This window comes from Salvelinus sp. IW2-2015, linkage group LG28 (genome assembly GCF_002910315.2).
Source record: "Salvelinus sp. IW2-2015 linkage group LG28, ASM291031v2, whole genome shotgun sequence".
Classification (NCBI taxonomy): domain Eukaryota; kingdom Metazoa; phylum Chordata; class Actinopteri; order Salmoniformes; family Salmonidae; genus Salvelinus; species Salvelinus sp. IW2-2015.
In genome coordinates this window covers 14,258,009-14,280,103 of record NC_036868.1, presented here as the reverse complement: position 1 = coordinate 14,280,103, position 22,095 = coordinate 14,258,009, and the positions used below count along the sequence as shown (strand labels likewise).

The 22,095-nt window shown below is 39.1% G+C and overlaps 2 protein-coding genes across 5 annotated transcripts; one reads left to right on the top strand and one right to left on the bottom strand.

Moving 5' to 3' along the window:
• Positions 1-154: 154 nt before the first annotated feature.
• On the bottom strand, positions 155-4,706 carry gje1a (gap junction protein epsilon 1a). Of its 4 annotated transcripts, none has more exons than XM_023973646.2 (3): positions 3,524-3,703; positions 2,843-3,025; positions 155-2,440 (listed from the first exon to the last, which is right to left on the bottom strand). In XM_023973646.2, exons 1-3 carry the CDS (start codon positions 3,560-3,562, stop codon positions 2,045-2,047), a joined length of 618 nt encoding a protein of 205 aa, XP_023829414.1. In that variant the 5' UTR covers positions 3,563-3,703; the 3' UTR covers positions 155-2,044. The 4 variants fall into 4 exon arrangements, 1 of the variants encoding a protein (XP_023829414.1); XR_011474360.1 differs by lacking the exons at positions 155-2,440; positions 3,524-3,703 and adding exons at positions 4,368-4,463; positions 4,611-4,706 and having other exon boundaries at positions 2,936-3,025; XR_011474361.1 differs by lacking the exons at positions 155-2,440; positions 3,524-3,703 and adding exons at positions 4,368-4,460; positions 4,611-4,706 and having other exon boundaries at positions 2,936-3,025.
• A 1,275-nt stretch (positions 4,707-5,981) lies between these two features.
• LOC111954550 (neuromedin-B receptor-like) lies at positions 5,982-18,468 on the top strand. Its single transcript, XM_023974361.2, has 3 exons — positions 5,982-6,465; positions 10,801-11,146; positions 15,928-18,468. The coding sequence occupies exons 1-3, from the start codon at positions 6,065-6,067 to the stop codon at positions 16,309-16,311; spliced, it is 1,131 nt and encodes a 376-aa protein (XP_023830129.1). The 5' UTR covers positions 5,982-6,064; the 3' UTR covers positions 16,312-18,468.
• The last annotated feature ends 3,627 nt before the right edge of the window (positions 18,469-22,095 follow it).

Here is a 22,095-nt window from a genome sequence, read left to right as displayed (position 1 = left end):
TTCAGTACAAAAAAGTAGCAGCATAGCACCACCTCTAATAAAATAAAAAAATCTATCATCTCACTGATACTTTTGAGACGTAAGAAAGTGTTCGAGCTTTACCTAAAAAGCAGCACAGACAGATTTTTCAGAAATAGCACATTGCAGAACAATATTGTCTGAACATAAGAGGGTCATAAAATGTGCCCCTTTTATTAAACAAATGTGAAAAGTTGTATGCATTTTTATGAAGTACATATCGGAAAGTCAAAACAGACAAACTAGATGTAATTAAATGCATTTCAATTACCCTAAGAAAACTAAACAATGCAACGAAACATTAGTTAAATCAAAAACATACAAAACAAATAATATGTCCTTGTGGTGTATTTCATGATGTAGGATTAATTACTTTGTCAGCTAGATTTTCATAGTTTTATTGAAACCTGGAGTTTCTGATTAATAAAGATGAACCTGAAATTAGCTCAAATCAAGTTAACATCTTTTTTAAGCATACAATCTGCAGAATTTCAGACTGAGTGTATATCGGAATTAGCTTGCTAACTAATTGATCCCACTTCCCAGAAATACTCCTCAGATTTACTGACAACCAAATGAATGTCATTGCTTCTTTTAACAGTTACCTCAGCTTATTGTACAAAATGTAAGAGGCAAACATTAAAACCATCCATCTGTCACAAATACCAGAAAGCAGTGTGCCATATTGTACCTGAGATGATACATTTAGCTGAAAATAATAACAAAAGTTGGATGGATGCCTGATAATAACATACAGATACAAAACAAAAGAGGTAATCATTTTCAGTACGGCTACAACACAGGGTTAAATCAAAAGCATTATACTACATGCTATGAAAAGGGTCTTAAATCAGTCAAATATGGGTCATCCATACACACTGTGACCAGCGCACTTATCAGCAATTACACTTAAACCTACAATGGTTTGTAGAACTGCATGATAAATCTGGGAGAATGGAAACCCATTTTTTTTAACTGTTAATGATATCATTCCTATTTACAGTATTTCAAAACCTTAATTTAGTAATCATCAAAGGAGATGTTCCAAAATCTTTCAAATTCAAACTAACTTGAGCACCTTTATCTACTCCGGTTCTTCAATGAATACACATTTTCTATTAATGGAATACTTCAGGATTTTGACAATTAGGACCTTTATCCACTTCCCCAGAATCCAATGAACTTGTGGATACAATTTGTATGTCTTTGAGGCCAGTATGACAGAGGTTAGGGTAGTTTTGTGAGTCAGTGCTAACTAGTGTTAGTGCAATGACTGGAAGTCTGCTAGCATGCTAGTAGATACCCATAGACTTCCAGTTACTGAGCTGACGCTAGTTAGCAATGGCTCGCAAAACTACCTCTAACTTCCTTCATACTGGACACAGAGACATAAAAATGGTATCTACAAGTTCATCTGGCTCTGGGGATCTACATAAAGAGCCTCATTGTCAAAATCCCAAAGTATCCCTTTAATAATTTATTATGACCTGAACATATTAAAGACCAACTATTATAATCAAATCTAAGCTTCATTAGGATACATTTTTGCCTGCCTTTTTTCATCTGTAGGCCTAGTTCAATGCCTTAAAATGAATCCATTTTTAGCTTGTGTCGTAGGGTATTAAGATGTTAACCTTGATGACATGACATTGGCCATATGTTAAACTGGACAATTAGACAACATTATATGTCTATAGGCCCCTAAGAAGACTACAACAATGCTATAATACTTTTCACTGGGTACAAGTACTATAATCTTTCATAACAGGTTTCTTTCTTACTTGGGCCAATGATTGAAAGCTGCATACGATACAACTATATCCTTAGCCTACTGACAAAAGTAGATTTAAATCTGTGTTACTTGATTTTAACAATGGGATTATGGAAAGAAGTGTCTTTGCTTGTCAACTCCCAACAAAAAAAGCAGAGGTATGTCGTTTTCGGCCTTTGTGTCCATGTCAGACCTGGATAAGACAAACAGAAATTTGAAATATGACCTAGAACTCTATAGCAAATAACACACAGGTCATTGATTGGTCAAATAACCTAATCTCCTACAGAGTATCTCAAATATCTCAGCAACACACAGCAGCAACGTGATCACAGTGAAAGTGTACATTGCACTTAAAAATATGGTCTTTTCAAAGTGTTCCGGCACCATGCATTTGGTGATGTTGAACGTCTTTTCTAGGGCACTGGCATCACACATGTAGAGTGGGTGAACCTGGAAACCAAAGAGATGGCTCTGTAGCCAAAAAGCGATGACTTCCAGAATAATTCTTAGTAGGACAGAGATTATGTAGAAGACAGTGTATATAGGTCTCTGAAGGATTTCCTCCTGGTCAATGTTTTTACAGGCAGCATAGAGATGAAATACAGCTCCAGGGACTAAAACAGTTACCAGCTGCAATGCCCAGAATACCTGCAAGCAGAAGAACATTATGGTTATGGTCAGATGAGTGGTAAAACAACCTATTCACAAGTTCACATTCAATAACAGCTAATCTTTGAGTCCTGTCTGTTCATTACTTTGTTATTCACATTGAATAAAAGCACATCTTCGAGTCTGTCTTTTCATGACGGGAAAAATATGTTTTGTCATTTGACTGGATGATGTGAAAAGTGCACGAAAATCCTTTGTTCCGATATCACCATGGCATAGTGTGCAAATGGGTGATCTCTGATTCTTTACCAGTACCATTTATGGGATTAGCTCTCAAATGAGCACTGTTTGCTGATTCTGACAGATTATAAAAGGTTTCTGAATAGTTGGAAGAGATGGACTTTCTCATGTGAAATCATTTAATGCAGGAAGCACTCTTACCTGAGGTGTTATAGGCCTAAATTGGTTGTAACAGTATAGGTTTAACTCCCTCCTGTCTGGATCGCAGCTGAAATGGAGAGCTTCATTGCCATAGACTGCAAAGCCCAAGACGCCCAGAAAGAACATCCGAACAGAGCCAAAGAACAGGGTGTGGAACTGGCCTATCACCGTCGGAGGCCTGAGCTAAAACACAAACAACACACAAACACAGAAAAAGGCTTTAAAACAGCATTTGTTTGTAAAAAAATATATTAAAAAATGAATGTGTGAAAACTGATTGAGGAAGCATGAGTATGATTGTAATTGAATGAATTACACAAACTATCAAACCAGCTTGGAAAGGGAGTAATGAACAGATGAAACGTTTGGAATGAATCCTCATTGACAATAGCAGATGGACCAAATATTATCAGATTTAAATGGAACAACTACAAACATGCTTATAACTCAGTAATGCATGGAGAATGGCAGTAATAGGTTTATATTTCAACAACACACATATATTCAGAGAGTAGGACATTTACTATATTTACACTCTTATTTAATTCTGCAACAAATACAAGTCTATCCACTTTATTATGCTACAGTCAGAGAGATAAATAATTCAGAGAACTCACTGGGCTCAAAGTGACCACGACCATCGTCCAATATTCTATATATTCTTGGTATCACCATACTTACACATCCTTCGTAAAAGTTCTTAATGTAGTTTAAAGACATGACTTTGCTGCTATTCTCCCAGTTAAATTATATTGTAAACCGTGGCCCTCATTGCCAATATGCTGGCATCAGGCAAAGCCCACTATAATTCTGAAGCTCCTAATGACCTTTTGCCGCTGAAAGCCCTTGTCAATGCATATTTGTCTTTTATCCGCGGTGCCTTCATCAATTTACTCACTCAGTAGAAAAAAAACACAACAGGAAAGGGAAAACAAAGGCACGGGGCATGTGGTCGGCTCATAATCCCCATTGAACTAAGTCAGCGAAAAAACTTTTGTGAAACACAATGGGGGAAAGAAAACAAAATAGTACAATACAATAGTGGCACCTGAGGGCACGTTATTTTGAGCTTCCAAATGAACAATTTGAGATGAAAATGGTGTTCGAAAGTTAGTTTTAGCACTACATCTAAAGAATTGTAATGTCAATTTCCACATAATTTCATGGATGACATTTGAAATGACAATTGTAAAGAAGTGATTTAGGACCTAGTAAACAACTTCTGACAAAATAAGAGTCAAAAACGAAATATTTAAGCTAATGTTATATCATTTTTATCATGTTGAAATATATTAACTCAGAATACTGTGACATATTTTATCTGACTTGAGGCACACGGAAAAGTTATGAAAATAACTTTAMGCAATTTCTCCCTGTTGCAACATCGCAGTACACACCCTGCACTGTAAATACTTCTGGAAGATCATTCACCAAATTGTCCCAGCCTCGGCGAGCTAGAGCAAAGACACAGCAGACAAAAAACGACATAATAAACAAATCAGGTAATAAAATAAAGTCCACACACCAACCATAATCCAGGCGGAGTGCTGTTCATTCCCCCTCTCAATCAGAGCTTGGGTCCTAAACTCATGCCACTCTTGCGCTCCCTGAGAGATACCTGCTGGAAGAGTACCATGATGGATGCGTTTTTTTAACTTAAGGTGTTCTTGTGTCAGAGATCAAACAACAAACCAAAAAACAAAGCATCAGTGAGATCAGGCATTTGTGGCAGTTAATAGAGAGCACAACGGACAGAGGCACTAATTACCTAAATAAAGCTAACACTGTCTCGCAAACATCCAGTCAGAGGGCAAGTGGTCCACACGACGACGCAAGCGCTTAGCTGTCGCTGTCCTCTTCCGTCAGCGTAAAGCCACACAGCCTACTGGAGGGATATACCCTAAACAAGCGCGCTATGGAGTTTATCATATGGGATAATAAAACGATACGATTTCATAATAGACTCGTTTTTAGTAAATTCAAACATAAGGACCAAGCACATATGCTATAACTAGAATAGCCTACAACTACATTAACTAGATGAGTGGTTTGAATTTGAATCGGTTGTWCGCACAAACTGAGAATAACAGTAGCCTAGACCACATTGATTATGGCCATTCTCAATGGCACATTGGCATTTAAGGCAGGTTTTTCTGTGATAGGATTACACCTACGGGATTTCTAGTCCTTGCCATGTCATTAAAAACACTTTAAAATGCAACTCACAGCCATACCCATTTCCATTGGCACTGTAGACTGCTCTGCATAGATGGACAGTGACGGATAGATAGAGTTAGCATTGAATGACTTCATTCATATTAATCAGTCATGGCAAAGTACTGTGAATATTTCATAATTACAAATGAGATTTTTCGATTGTATTAACTTGGAAATACTCAATGTGCCCCTCTCTCTCTCTCTCTCTCTCTCTCTCTCTCTCTCTCTCTCTCTATCTCTGTCTTATCACTTCAAATTGACATTCAGCATTGACATTCGCCTTTCTTTCGGGCTTTTATTTAACCGCTGTGTGGGGAACAGGTTCGTTTATGTTCTGATTTATGTCACTCGCCCCAATAGCCTCTTCTGGTCTGTGTAACTTTCCCACTCTCACTGCTTTCCTGATTACGTATTTATTTGATTTCTCCCTCCCTCCACTCACTTCCCCTGGTGGCTGGTGACTCAAATAACGACATCATACAGCTCCTACATATAAGGGCTGTCTGACAATGAAATACCTGTGCAGGAGATCAAAATCCCGCTCAGTTTGCGTTTCGAAAAATGACATTGGATTTTCCTTAGTAGACTCAAAGAACAGCTCATCCTACTTCACAAATGTTTACAAGCACAGCWTTCTGATCCTGAACGTGAAATGGGTATTTGGTGCTTGTTTAATGAAATCCAGTATAGCCTATTAGTTTATTCCGTTTATAGTSAATCAAATTACCACTATGAAATAGTATGTAAGTAACCTTGACAATGGTACACATCATTTGCAATACTGGTGTGAATTATATTCCGTCATCGGTGCTGTATGCGTGTTGAAAAGTGCCTCCTTCTTTTGCGCGCCAGTCAGTGTGGCTTCAGTCATGCGTTTTAGCACCCCGGCCGTTTCAGCACTTTGTTGGAGGGACAGCTCYCGCGCCTCAGACCTGCTTTGGCAGATGGTCAACATCTTCCGTGCCATTTCAGCAAAGTGATCATTGTACAAATCCCCGAGTAGCAATGGACGACATTTTAGATAACTTATCTTTTACTGGACATTCTGTCTTTTATAACTTTACTGATGATTGGATACCTGATGGAAGGGAAACTATTGATTTTATTATACGATGTGTCATACCGACTGTGTATATTCTGATCATAACGATTGGGTTGTTGGGGAACATTACCTTGGTTAAGATTTTTATCACCAACAGTGCAATGAGGAGCGTCCCCAACATATTTATTTCGAGTTTGGCAGCTGGGGATCTTTTGCTTTTGGTGACTTGTGTTCCAGTGGACGCGTTCAGATACTTCTTTGAGGAGTGGATYTTCGGTGTTGTGGCTTGTAAACTAATACCGGTCATTCAACTCACCTCAGTCGGAGTCTCAGTGTTCACTCTCACGGCTCTCAGCGCTGACAGGTAAGATCAAGAGTAGATGAATGGGAAGTATTCTTATTGCCAATATTATTTTTATGTATACCTAATTGCAAATGTTAAGAATAATTAACATATGTAATTCATGATGATTCATCAATTGTTATGATTATTTTTATTGACAACACAAGTTTTATCATAATTCAATGCTGTGTAAATGTCACTGACAAATCTGTGGATATTTTGATTGACAAATCAAGTGTGGCCTCAGAAATGTTTAAAAGGAATCAAATAGTGTACACCTGCTGGTTGTATTGACTTCAATAAGCCTGATTTGGGTTATATTGTTTTATTCTGGAGAGACACGGTTAGAATGGCAATTTATCTTCCCTGGAAGTAGCAGCATGAATGCTGAGATTAGAAAAAAATGGCACTGTACATTTGTCAAATCACAAGAATAAGAGTATTTTGAGTTTATTTCCAAAACACTATATCCACACATTTTTCACTGTTATGTTTTTTCAACAGAAATGATTGCTTATGAGTACCTTCATGTGTGTGCAAAATATTACTTCATAGAYTTTAGGTGTGTATTAAAATGTTTTTTTTTCTTCTAACAAACGCTATATTTTAGCTGGAATGGAATGTTAATATGCTGAATATGTATCTGTGATATGTGGTTGTCTCAACTAGCTATCTTAAGATGAATGCACTAACTCTAAGTCATTCTGTGTCTGCTAAATTACTAAAATGTCAAATGTTAATGTTTTACATACATATCTCATATTACTGTATTTATAATTTTTTTATATATTTTATATATATGAAAAACACACAAATCTCTTTCAGAAGTTCTTTAAACATTTCAGAAAATGTACACTACCGGTCAAAAGTTTTAGAACACCTACTCATTCAAGTTTATTTTATTTTATTTTTTACTATTTTCTACATTGTAGAATAAGAGTGATACATCAAAACTATGAAATAACACATCTAATCATGTAGTAACCAAAAAAGTGTTAAACAAATCAAAATCAATTTTATATTTGACATTCTTCAAATAGCCACCCTTTGACTTGATGACAGCTTTGCACATTCTTGGAATACTCTCAACCAGCTTCATGAGGTAGTCACCTGGAATGCATTTCAATTAACATGTGTGCCTTCTCAAAAGTTAATTTGTGAAATTTCTTTCCTTCTTAATGCATTTGAGCTAATCAGTTGTGTTGTGACAAGGTAGAGGGGGTATACAAAAGACAGCCCTAATACCAAGTCCATATTATGGCAAGAACAGCTCAAATAAGCAAAGAGAAATGACAGTCCATCATTACTTTAAGACATAAAGATCAGTCAATATGGAACATTTCAAGAATTTTTTAAGTTTCTTCAAGAGCAGTCGCAAAAACCATCAAACGCTATGATGAAACTGGCTCTCATGAGGCCTGCCACAGGAATGGAAGACCTAGAGTTACCTCTGCTGCAGAGGATACGTACATTAGAGTTACCAGCCTCAGAAATTGCAGTCCAAATAAATGCTTCACAGAGTTCAAGTAACAGACACACCTCAACATCAACCGTTCAGAGGAGACTGTGTGAATCAGGCCTTCATGGTCGAATTGCTGCAAAGAAACCACTACTAAAGGACACCAATAATAAGAAGAGACTTGTTTGGTCCAAGAAACACGAGCAATRGACATTAGGCGGTGGACATTTGTCCTGTGGTCTGGAGTCCAAATTGGAGATTTTTGGTTCCAACCGCCGTGTCTTTGTGAGATGCGGTGTGGGTGAACGGATGATCTCCGCATGTGTATTTCCCACCGTAATGCATGGAGGAGGAGGTGTTATGGTGTGTTTTGCTGGTGACACTTTTTGTGATTTATTTAGAATTCAAGGCACACTTAACCAGTATGGCTACCACAGCATTCTGCAGCGATATGCCATCCCATCTGGTTTGGGCTTAGTGGGACTATAATTTGTTTTCAATAGGACAATGACCCAACACACCTCCACGATGTGTATGGGCTATTTTACCAAGAAGGAGTTTGATGGAGTGCTGCATCAGATGACCTGSCCTCCAYAATCCCCTGACGTCAAACAAATTGAGATGGTTTGGGATGAGTCGGACCGCAGAGTGAAGGAAAAGCAGCCAACAAGTGCTCAGCATATATGGGAACTCCTTCAAGACTGTTGGAAAAGCATTCCAGGTGAAGCTGGTTGAGAGAATGCCAAGAGTGTGCAAAGCTTTCATCAAGGCAAAGGGTGACTATTTGAAGAATCTCAAATATAAAATATACAGTATTTTGATTTGTTGAACACTTTTTTTGGGTTACTACATGATTCCATGTGTAATTTCATAGTTTTGATGTCGTCAATGTATAAAATAGTAAAAATAAAGAAAAACCCTTGCATGTGTAGGTGTTTTAAAACCTTTGACTGGTAGTGTTTATAWAGTGTTTTGAAAATAAGCTCTTCATGTTGTATTCCATAAAGAATGAGGGTGGCAAGCCCAGTTCAGTTGTATTCAGTTATCATCAGAAATTCAGGAGGAGTCATACAGAATAATCTGCACAGTGCATMATTTACTGTCTCAGTGTGTATGATTAAAAGGGCAACCATGCCTGAATCTTTGTTTGGGACCTTAATTTGACCTAGCAGACCATTTCCTCCCCCCCCACATACCTCACCAAGACCACTGATGCTTGGAGACAGTGACCTTCTCAAGTTACCATTCTATATGAAAATACCTGGTCTGACTCTGGTCTGGACATCAATATGAAAGTATAAATGTTTTATTATCATATTAAAGTCCATGGGATTCTCTGATATAAATAATACCCATTGTGCATGCCATTATAGCAGTCCAAAAATGGTACAGTGCTTTGTAATGACCCTTTCTATGACACAGAACGTAATATTTAGCTCTATCAGTTGGCGGAAAAGTTTGGCTATGTCAATCGTCACTGGAGATGACCATGACTTTTGGCCATCCCTGTCACTAGGGGCCATATGGTGAGATTGCAGTCTACAGTTGTTCTCTCTATGGTTTCCCTAGTCCAATTCAGCATGTCATTTTGTGGTGAAGAGCAATGAAAATATTTGTATGCTTACTCGATGTGAGGGCTTTAAATCATTTTATCTTATTAGCACTCACCTGGGCAGTGCTCCCAAGCATGATAACACAATAAAGTGGGATTACAGTGGTTTGTTCATGTAAATTCAGACAATAAACCCATCCTTGTTTCTCTCTGGTGCGGTATCAATGTGTCCATTTTCTGTGCTTGTCTGTTGCTGCCTGAGGCAGCGTGGTCTATGACTATGGGGGATTTCTACACGGGCAGAGGGCATCGGAGGCTGCTGGAACAGCACAGTCAAGGGCAGTGTACAAACCTCCAACTGCCAATCGAGATTCTCCTCCAGACCAGACATTTCAACAGCAGAAATATCGCTAGAAAACAGTCAGGATATGGAAAATCTTCTATCATTGGAACAACAAATCTCTTTATGCCCAATGGAGCGAACATCCTCTGTTGCACCCGCCTTTCCTATATTTTTCCCCATTGTTTGACTTAGCAGAACTTCTGCTATCCTCTACACATAACACTGAGTGTTGATTTACACGGGAGATCAGGCCAAAGTCTATTGATCAGCTTGTAAACATTTAGGTTTATATCAATATTAAGATGCACTTTGGCAGCGCWGCAGAAACACATTGTTGTTTCAGTTAAATCTTTATCATTTAATTTACTGGCAATTTTTGGAACCCTTGATCTCAATTCAAGGATATCATTATTTTGGGTGTGTTACGGTCAGGACATTCATTCGTTAGCTAGTGCAATCATCATGCACTCCATAGATCTTTCATGTGTATGTAAAATATCCCCTCTAACACTCCATAAAGCTTCTATTCGGTACTCATGGACTCAGAAATGCCTTGTCTTTGTCAAAGCCTCCTAACGTTAATTAGATTAATTAAATATAATCACATAATTGACATTTGATTTTAGACAAGGAAATTAGAACAGTAAGGACAGCTGGCCATTTAATCCCATTTGCATGGAAAAGACTGCTTTGAATCTAATTTCGTTATWAATATGAAAATGTCAGTAAAGGCTTCCCATTAACGTTAATTTGTTCTATCTACAATAATGCTTCACTGAGGTTGAAAAAGGTTTGGAGAGTCTGAAAAAGGTTTTGTGAGTCTATTATCAGTGTGTGAGTTGCAGCGAACCATCAAATAATTAATGATCACAGGATCAATCATATCTGTCTATCACTGCCTCTGAGTGTCATGTCTGTCCTGATCCTGGAGTTTTGCTGTAGCCTTTGACACCAAGATGAAGCAGCATTCCATTTTTTGGTCTTGTGTTGTTGTGGTTTCAGGTACAAAGCCATAGTGAATCCTATGGACATCCAGACATCCAGTGCTGTGTTCTGGACGTGTCTGAAAGCCGTGTCCATCTGGGTGATCTCTGTCCTGCTKGCGGTGCCCGAGGCCATCTTCTCCCAGGTAGTACACATCCAGGACAAGAACGTGACCTTCACCGCCTGTGTGCCCTATCCCCTCTCCAACGAGATGCATCCCAAGATCCACTCTGTCCTCATATTCCTGGTGTACTTCCTGATTCCCCTGTGGATCATCTCTGTGTACTACTACCACATCGCCAGGACGCTGGTCAAGAGTGCTCACGACATGCCTGGGGAGATCAGTGAGCACACTAAGAGACAGGTAGGTAACAACAACAACATCCTGTTACTGCCTGTATATCAAACAAGTCACGAATGAGGTTTGACTGTTACAGTTGTGGTTATTAGGAATGGCATATTAAGAACATTAGGTAACTTGATGGATCCATTTGAATTGGAAATTTGGAATATCACATTCCATGCTTTTAGGGTACAACACATCTGTTGTTTGATAATACGGGTGTAGGGAGCATACAGTGCATTCGGAAAGGATTCAGACCCCTTGACTTTTTCCACATTTTATTACTTTACAGGCTTATTCTAAGATTGATTAAGTAATTTGTCCCCCTCATCAATCTAAACACAATAGCCCATAATAACAAAGTGAAAACAGGTTTTTAGAAATTTTTGTAAATGTATTAAAAATAAAAAACAAAAATACCTTATTTACATAAGTATTCAGACCCTTTGCTATGAGACTCGAAATTGAGCTCAGGTGCATCCTGTTTCCATTGATCACCCCTGAGATGTTTCTACAACTTGAGTCTAGTCTACCTGTGCTAAATTCAATTGATTGGACAAAAACCAAGCCATGAGGTCGAAGGAATTGTCCGTAGAGCTCCGAGACAGGATTGTGTCGAGGCACAGATCTGGGGAAAGGTACCAAAGAATTTCTGCAGCATTGAAGGTCCCCAAGAACGCAGTGGCCTCCATCAGTCTTAAATGGAAGAGGTTTGGAACCACCAAGACTCTTCCTAGAGCTGGCTGTCTGGCCAAACTGAGCAATCAGGGGAGAAGGGCCTTGGTCAGGGAGGTGACCAAGAACCCGATGGTCACTTCAGAGTTCTTCTGTGAAGATGGGAAAACCTTCCATAAGGACAACCATCTCTACAGCACTCCACCAATCAGGCCTTTATGGTAGGGTAGGCAGACGGGTCTGAATACTTTCCGAAGGCACTGTATGTAGGTCACATGAACCTTGGGGCTTGTTACATGAAATCCAGTAACCAGGTTTCCTGAAAAATACCAAAACATTATTGCATGTTATAGTGCATATTAAGCTAGAGTGCACGTTGAGCTATAGTGCACATTTTAATTCCACGAAACTGAACAGCATCACACGTTTTCTCGCTACACATGATTTGTTTTATTTTTGACATAACCCCGGAACCCTAGTTACAGGTTTTAATGTGAAGAGGCTCTGGGTTTTAATGCAGACATTTCCATTTTTTCCCAATATTTTAATGTTGTAAAGGGCAAGTGGAGGAGCATGTCAAGATGTATCACTGATCGTTGCATTGATGCCTGATCTTTACTGTCTACAGAGATAATAAATTATAGATCAGGGGAAAGAGGAAGTAAATTCTAAATGTAAGCAATGATCTGGTCAGGTACATTCATTTGAGCGTCCATTGACCAAAGAACATTAAATCAGACGCTGCTTTGCTTTAATATTTCATACAAGGTTAAGAACTTCTAACTAATCTTCAGACAAATGGGCTCAAATCCAGATCAGTACCCAACCAAGAGCATGAGTAAGTCCAAAACCAAAACCCATACCTGTTACGTCCGTTGTTCGAAGGAGACCAAGGTGCAGCGTGGTAGGCGTACATACATTTTACTTTACTTTTAAAATGACACCAAAAAACAMCAAAACACAAAACGAACGAAAAGTTCTGCAGGGCTAGACAGCTACTGTACAAAAACAAGATCCCACAAACTAGGGTGGAAAACAGGCTGCCTAAGTATGATTCCCAATCAGAGACAACGATAGACAGCTGCCTCTGATTGGGAACCATACCCAGCCAACAAAGAAATAGAAAACTAGAATTCCCACCCAAATCACACCCTGACCTAACCAAATAGAGAAATAAAAAGGCTCTCTAAGGTCAGGGCGTGACAATACCCAGCTTCCAATCAATGAGAACCTGACTCAGACCTGACCTGAATCTAAGTCATAATATATTCAAGTAGGTGGTTGTTGACACTGGCCAATGTGAGGCTGTTATCAACAATGAGCAATGCATAGTAAACAGTATTGATGAGTGGTGCTGGAAGGCCTCCATGTGTTGTTTTATTCACAGCTGTGAGGCAATAAGAGACCCAAGACCCAGCTATCCTCTACAGTAGATACCCAGTGAATCTGGTATAAATCTGTGCGACACATGAAAATACGAGAAGCCTGGAGGATGACCAAATCATTGAACCTTCAAATGTACATTAGCTTTTACTGTCTCTGCCTCAAAGTAATCCGCGGCACTATATCGCCACTAATCAAAGTTATTGTCTCCAGATTTGTTTCTGTGCATTTGTATTTCAAATCAAATTAAAGGACTTAATCATTTGGGTGAACCCTTAAAATAGAAGAACAACACTGACTATTGATGGTGTGGTTGTGTACATCTCCTATTAGACAGGTCCAGGGGGATTGGGCTGCAGAGGCTCAAGTCTCATTTAGAGGAAAACTCTGATAGCATCTGCCTCTACTGAAAGGCATTTAAAGGTATTTAACACTAATTATATGACAAGTTGCATTAGCCTGATGAAAGACGGGATAGAGAGAGAGAGAGAGAGAGAGAGAGAAGAGAGAGAGAGAGAGAGAGAGAGAGAGAGAGAGAGAGAGAGATTTGCAGACCCAAACCCCATGATTCTGGTAATTGTTTGAGACATAATGAAACATTATTGGTTGAATCTCTATCTATCATGTCTAACAGACATGCACTTCGGAAAGACTATAGTGAAAAGCTATAGTAACAGTGGTCTTAAAGGGAAACTTCACAATATTTCAACTTCCTATTCATCATCTCCAGCACCACCCCAACATCAACATATGTGAAAATTGTGCGTTTCTATGTTTTGTAGAAGAAAGATACAGGAAAATACGTGTTTCCAATGACGTCATTGGTGTGAATCGTGTGATTTTGATCAATCGTGAGTATGCATTGCCTACTCATTGTCTACTAATTGGTTGACGATGTCACTGGAAACAGTTACCTTTCTTTAAACGTTTTACTACAAAACATGTTGATGTTGGGGTGGTGCTGGAGATGATGAACTGCTGTACGGTACATTTTYAATAAAGGCTGTAGAAAATAGGCTTTCCGATAATCATCTAATCTTTATTTATTTTAAATCACTTTGGAATAGAGGATGGTCCCTACAATGGTTTTTGCAGATTTACAATTTAATATGAACAATGACACTGTCCAGGCAGACACTGCTAGTGAATATGATTTCAGACGTGATATGTATGAACGTAAACATACAGTCCAACCATCTCCCTATGCCAGGGGTATTATTGTGCTGTTATGATATGCAACAATCGCTCTGGAAGAATTCATTTGGCAGGCTTTCTACACAAAAGTAAGCTAACACAGAAAACACTGTGACAGCATAATCAAGACAATATTAGTTAAGCCTCCTGTATTTAGAACTATGGCCTTGGCTACAGTCTGTTAACTTTCCCTGGCACACAGTTCCATAAATAAAACTCTCCTTGTCGGGTGTAGAAGTTAATAATAGGAATAGTTTATAATTCATACCCCACACTTCTTGCAGAGACCAGCAAATACAACAGTGAATAACTTATTGTGACGTGATAACAACAATGTAGAGAATTACATGTTTGGCTATGAAAGATTGTTGATACTGCCGAATCATAAGCAATGTTATTTAATTTTGACATCCATATCAATGTAGACCATCTTTACTGTCTAACTAACCAGATATAACAGCTTGCTATTGACTAAGATTCTAACACATTTCTGAATAATGTCTGAAGTCCAGTTCAATACAAGATATAGAGTGCTGATCAGAAGAAAAGTTGCTGACAAGTTAGTGGATTGTTCAGGTTTTTGTTKAAGAACATAAAAGGATTGTGGGCAAAGTGTCAGCATCACGTCTTGACAGCTGGCTGCCATTGAATGGCAAGCTAAATCATGACAATTACCCAGGATATAAAACCAACCCAGACTTGCATTTCAGAGCTCAATCTCCTGCTCACTTCACTGATGGTTCAAATAGGATGACAGCAGTACTCAGAAGCTGTTATCTGTGCTGTTTGTCAGACACTCTATGGGATGACATGTTGATTGGACTGGACCTTCTTGTTTGACATTTCTGCTCATACGATAAAAGGTTAGACAGTACAGACATCTTTGACCCTTCTGAAGAGTGCTGACTGCAGGGCACTTAAAGTACTGGTGGCTCTTGTTTGTTTGTTCATACTTGATTGGTGTCTGGTACATACTGTATTGATACTAAAGGACAATAGCCATACAACTTGTAGCCTGTAGCCTGTAGCCTGTAGCCTGTGCACTATTATTCAAAATACAGAAGAGAGTGATTTGGACACCTTTTATTATTTATTATTTATTTGGACACACTGTATTCTGTGATCCTTCTGGATTTTCTATTCTGTAATCCTTCTATAGGGAAGCCTTCAGTATTTTGTATTCTCTAGTCGTTCTGGAGGGAGACCTTCTGTATTTTGTATTCTGTAATCCTTCTGGAGGGAGGCTTTCTGTATTTTTGTATTCTGTAATCCTTCTGGAGGGAGCGCTTCTGTATTTTGTATTCTGTAATCCTTCTGGAGGGAGGCTTTCTGTATTTTGTATTCTGTAATCCTTCTGGAGGGAGACCTTTCTGTATTTTGTATTCTGTAATCCTTCTGGAGGGAGGCTTTCTGTATTTTGTATTCTGTAATCCTTCTGGAGGGAGGCTTTCTGTATTTTGTATTCTGTAATCCTTCTGGAAGATTGACATGTCTTTATGTTATATACTATGTATTTTCAAACACTACATGTCTTTGTTTTCTTTTCCAAGATGGAGACGAGAAAACGGCTTGCCAAAATTGTTCTGGTTTTCGTGGGCCTCTTCGCTCTCTGTTGGTTCCCCAACCACGTCTTGTACATGTACCGCTCCTTCAACTACCGTCAGATCGACTCCTCCCTGACCCACCTCATCATCACCCTGCTAGCCCGGGTGTTAAGTTTCTCCAGCTCCTGTGTCAACCCATTTGCTCTCTACCTGCTGAGTGAAAGCTTCCGCAGGCACTTCAACAGCTCACTGCACTGCAAGAAGAAGCCCCATTACGAGCGCAACACCAGCTACCTGCAGAGCACCTCAGCCATAAGAATGACCTCCATCAAGAAGACCACCCCTACTGTCATCAATGGACATGGCAACAGGCAGGAGGTCTCTCTGTAGGTTTAGGAGTGGTAGGAGTGGCACCAAAAAAAAAGAAACGTGCAAAACTTTACAAGGTGGACTATTCTGAAAAGGACATGCATGTGTGCTCAACAGAAAATGCTTGGCTTGAAGCCGCCTTGTCTATACATGTCCCACAATGCTACATATGGCTGCAGATGAGATATCACATATGAACTGAAAGTATTGAACTGAACATGTTTGTCAACAAATCTGTCGTAAATACTGGTATCCACAATGTTCCACTTTTCATGTTTTTTGGTCAATCTGATGCATGTATCATTTCACAGAGTTTGTATAGATATACTGTATGCTGTCTGTGACACATACTACCCAAACTCCAAACCTAAAGAGCAGGCAATTGCTTTTACGACACAAAATCTGTCCATGCACTTAAAAACAACATTATAATGGCTCCCAAGGGGGCACAGGAGTTAAGGGTAATTTCAACAAAAATCATAATGTCCCTTTAAGTAATTATTTCCCTCAAACATCTGCCTGAAAGTGGATAGAAGTGCCAAAGCAGACAGAGGGGACCACAGGAAATGTATGCTGGAAATGAAACCAACATTTACCAAGTGTTGATGGGAACCTGCATGCCACTATTGCAGGACAGTGAGATGATAAACACCATACACATTTGTTCATGAGATATATATTCACTTTGATAATGCCATTTCCTGTGCTATGTTTGAATGTTTATCTTCAGATGCTCAATGTGACACCAATGTTTGCTGTTTTGTTAAGTAAAACKTGTCCCAGTACGTTGAACTGCAAATGCTGCAACAGTGCTGTAGATTTTTTGTATAATATTGTGTTGTTATTTTGCAAACTTTGACCATTCCATGCACAGCATAGCTTCATTGAACATGTAAAGGAATAAGCTCTAAGAATAGTGTGCTCTCTGAACATGATTAATCATGCTCAATTACAGTCAATTACATTTCAAGACATGCTTCTATACTTTGGCAACTAGTAAATATTTTTTAAACCTTTGGGCTGGATGTGTCAATGTGTAGTTCATTCATACATAATCTATGAGCAGAATTACTGTCTGACCTCAATAAGCCACGAAATCCCTAGTTTGAAAGCGACTGTTTTCTGTAGGCTGTAGGCTCCATTTTCCTCCATTTACCCCCACGTAGCAATTCGAGTTCAGTCAATGAGTTTCAGCCCTTTGCCATTGGAGTGACAGTTAGCAACACGCACACACAGTAGAGTAAGAGATAGAGAGCAATGACGTGGTGCACATATCTGTACATGTGTGGCGGAGTATGCAATATTCGGGGGACCACTTTTTGCTCCTGGGTGCTACTTTCAGAACTACTGGCTAAGAAGTATACAAAAGTACCAGAGAATATCTTTAATTACACTTATCACTCAGGAGATCATGATTACTGGATTAAACCAACTAACACGTTACACATTAACGTCATCAATCAAATCCTATTTCTTCCTCTTAAACAGAAAAACTGTCATTTCTTTACCAAATCAATCAGTTTAATAGGCTGCAATTTGAGTCTTTTGCTCAATTATTGGCAAAAGAGCTGATCTGATGTGGAAAAAAGTGGAAAAAGATTAGAATTGGGCTGCCTAAATGCAGCCTTAGTGACATGTCCTGATACACTGATCTCAAGTGATAAGTCAACAGGTCCCTCACTGGAAAAGAGATCTGTGTCCGTAACAACAGAGAAAAGTAAATGGCTGAGTCTACAGCTATTTTCTATCTTCTGTCCCCTTTTCAGTGCCGTGGAAATATATCTGTGTTATTCTACCATAGTTCTCGATTCCTTAATCTTTTGTGATCCCTTGAAACACTATGTACAATGTACAATGAAAAATGAATTTGTTGTGTTTGAAATTCTTCATCATATAAAGGACCTCGTCGCTATCAACGCAATGTGATACTACGCCCACTTCCTAATTTCTGTGGATTTACAATGTTTGTTGAATTGGAACGGGATCCTCCAAGGCTCCTGCTGTTTGTCTGTGTGATAATATATCCACAGCATGCAATACCGTCACAACAAATGTGAAAGTATGTCATGTTAAATGTGCCAGGTGAAATTGTCTGTGAACAATTGTAATGTTATGATATGTATGCTTTCATTCAAATGTGTTCTGCTTATGAATCACATATTATTTATGGAATATTGATATTTGACATGCAAATATATACTTTGTGTTGCTATTACATTATTACATATAATATAAATGTGATACAATTAATAAATTCTACTCACAAGATTTAGCCTGTTGGGTCTGTGGTATGCACCTACATGTGGTATGTCCAGAGATGTTTGTCTGTATGCATATTTCACATTCCTCTCCAACATGCATTAGTCTTATTTATTCAGGACCATACCAATGATAAGGTGAGCAACCTGTCTTTATTCATTTCAGAGAGCGCATGCAGTCAGACAAGAGAGACACAGCAGAGATAATGGATCTGTTGTAAATAAAACACTCTTGTTAAAGGGGGCTTCATCTCCATCTACCTGGCCTGATTTGGTTTGAAATCGCAGTGGTTCATCTTGTTTTCATTTCCTTCATCGTTTTCTGAATAGGGTGATTCCAAGTGCAAACACGGTGGGCTTAAAGCCATAGGAGGAGGGAGGATGTCCTGATACATGAATATACTGTATGTATGCACTGATAGAAGTAGAGGGAAATGTATAGAAACCTGTAGTCTCGCGTTGCCATACCTCCAAAATCACGTCGTTGTCACGCCTCCCTTGGAGGTCTGGAGAAATTTGTACTGCAAAAACGTTTTGATTGGATGTTACATTTCAAGAACCCTCCCCCCATTAGCTTTTAGCTTATGATACAATTTATGAACCAGCACACCATTGTGCATCTATCATATGAAATACTACTGGGTTGGAAATACACTGAATTTTACTTCCTTATTCAAGTTTCAAGTTTTAATGTCACATGCACAAGTACTGTGAAATTCCTTTCTTGCAAGCTCTAAACCCAACAATGCAGTAATCGACAACTAAATAATAATAAGTAATACTAAAAATAACATAAGGTAGAACAAAAACATATATACTACTATATACAAGGTCAGTCAGTTCCAGTACCATACTTACAATGTTCAGAGATACTGGAGTGATAGAGGTAGATATGTATAGGGGTAAGGTGACTAGGCAACAGGGTATAAGATAAACAGAGTAGCAGCAAGTGTTCTTACTCTTAACATTTGATAAAACAGACCATTTCAAGCATTCATTTGCCACATGCATGAGAAGACAGGGGTGCATTAAGTAGCCACAAACAAAGACATATCCTCAAAGGTAGAACCTGTGAAAACATGTACTTGAATGATGGATCCAAAACACTTTCAGCATATGTGTCAAAAACAGGTCTGAAGTTTGTTGATTTCTCTGGAAGAACCAAAGTCTGATTTGGTATGATACCACTGGTGAACATCAACTTTGCTATCAGCTTCATGGCCAGACAACATGGTGTGGAATTACTCCTGGCTCTATTCATAACTGATGAAAAACACAAAACATAAGTCACATCAAATTCAAATCAGTTATCCTACATGAGAACAGCATACTTTTTGCTAACGTAACTGACTTTTTAAAATAGTTAGAACAAGCCATATATTCAATCCAGATATTCAAATGTTCATAACTATAGTAGCTATTGAGGCATGTCATTCCCGTTTGAACGTTACATGACCAGAATAATCTAATCAAAGCTTSTCGGTTAAATTGACATCAGTTGCCATTGAGGACATTATAATTCAACACATTAATATTGATGCAATAATTATATAAACTATGCATGACTTCATTTGATGCGTCTACATAGCAATGATGTTTTAAAAAGACCCATTCAAGTAAAGAACCAGAGTGCAGAGAACCTTGGCGTGACCCTGGACAACACCCTGCCGTTCTCTGTAAACATCAAAGCGGTGCAGGTTCATGCTCTACAACATCCATAGAGTACGACCCTACCTCACACAGGAAGTGTCGCAGGCCCTAATCCAGGCACTTGTCATCTCCTGTCTGGACTACTGCAACTCACTGTTGGCTGGGCTCCCCGCTTTTGCCATCAAACCCCTGCAACTTATCCAGAATGCTGTAACCCACATAGTGTTCAACCTTCCCAAGTTCTCCCATGTCACCCCGCTCCTCTGCAAACTCCACTGGCTTCCAGACGAAGCTCGTATCSACTACAAGACCATGGTACTTGCCTACAGAGCAGCAAGAGTAGCTGCCCCTTCCTACCTTCAGGCTCTGCTCAAACCCTACACCTCAACCTGAATACTCCGTTCTGCCACCTCTGGTCTCTTGGCCCTCCCACCCCTACGGAAGGGCAGTTCCCTCTCAGTCTAGTCCAAGCTCTTCTCTGTCCTGGCACCCCAATGGTGGAACCAGCTTACCCTGGAAGCTGTGTCAGCAGAATCCCTGCCCATCTTCCGAAAACATCTGAAACTCTACCTCTTCAAAGAGTATCTCAAGCACTTCCAATCAAACCAACTCCTTGAATGCCCTACTCCTTGAAGTTTGCAGTTGTGTCTAAAAAACTATTTTGCGTAAAACATATTATGTTTTACCCTTTAGTGTGTGTACTTTACTGTATTTATACTTGGGATATCGCTTTTCAACAGTAAAAGTAAAAAAACATAGCTGGAGGATTAATTTCCTTTGAATGACAAAGTGGCAGAAACACATAGGGTGCATTTGGATTGTTTCTGAGATGTAACTAAACTGAAATATGAAGCATGATTTATTAATCCATATTTATTGAAGAAACTCCATTATTAAAATGTTTTGTAATTTAGCAGATGTTCTTATCCAGAGCGATTTACAGGAGCAATTAGGATTAAGTGCCTTGCTCAAGGGCACATCAGGGAAAAAAATCCACCTAGCCAGCTCAGGGATTTGAACCAGCAAATTTTTTGGTTACGGGCCCAGCACTCCTAACTGCTAGGCTACCTGCTGCCACTCTTTAGGTAGAGTTTTGTCGACATTTGTCAAAAAGGATTCTGCAAAGGTTGCTCTTGTGCATTCTTTGGTAAAAGGAAGTAGGTAGCACTGATGTAGTGTCCTTCCTTTGTTCACTCAACRAATACAAACGCTCTTTTCCTTGCTGCCCGTCAAAAACTTCCATTTAATCAAAAGCATTAGGAACTTTCCTTTGTCTCAAAATACTATTTGAATTCAGCCGTATACTCGAAAKAACCATTCCATTATACAGATAATGTGAGCCTAGGGCTCTGTGTTATTATTAAACATGATTGTACAACACAACACAAAACACAAGTTGTGTTAACCTCTTAACCTATATTATGCCCTCTGATTAGCACACATATCATGTAATTAGTGTACAAACCATCCCATTTGCTTATTTGTTGGTATCTCGTCTGTAAATTCCAGGTCGGCCTTTCGAGGACATTATTAATTTGATTTAATTGTGAAAGGTTGTCATCAGAGACCAGAGGCTTGCCAGGGGAGCTGCTCTATGCCATCCACCCCATGTGGTGTTAGTGTGAGGAGGTGATGTGTGGTTCCTACTTTAGCTCCCTCTCTCTCCATCTGCCTCAAGCAAGCCATCTCTGTCTTGTCAGGCAGTTTCCACTTATTAGATCTCTCATTAGAAATGACTGGGAGCCACTCCTGAAGTGGCTTATCCCACTTATAGACAGGCAGGCAGTGTACAAACATCTCCAGCACAGCAGCAGAAACAAACACCATCAAAATCAAATCAAGTTTTTTGAACTTATGCACAGATTTGCAGATGTTATCGCAGCTGTTAGCAAAATGC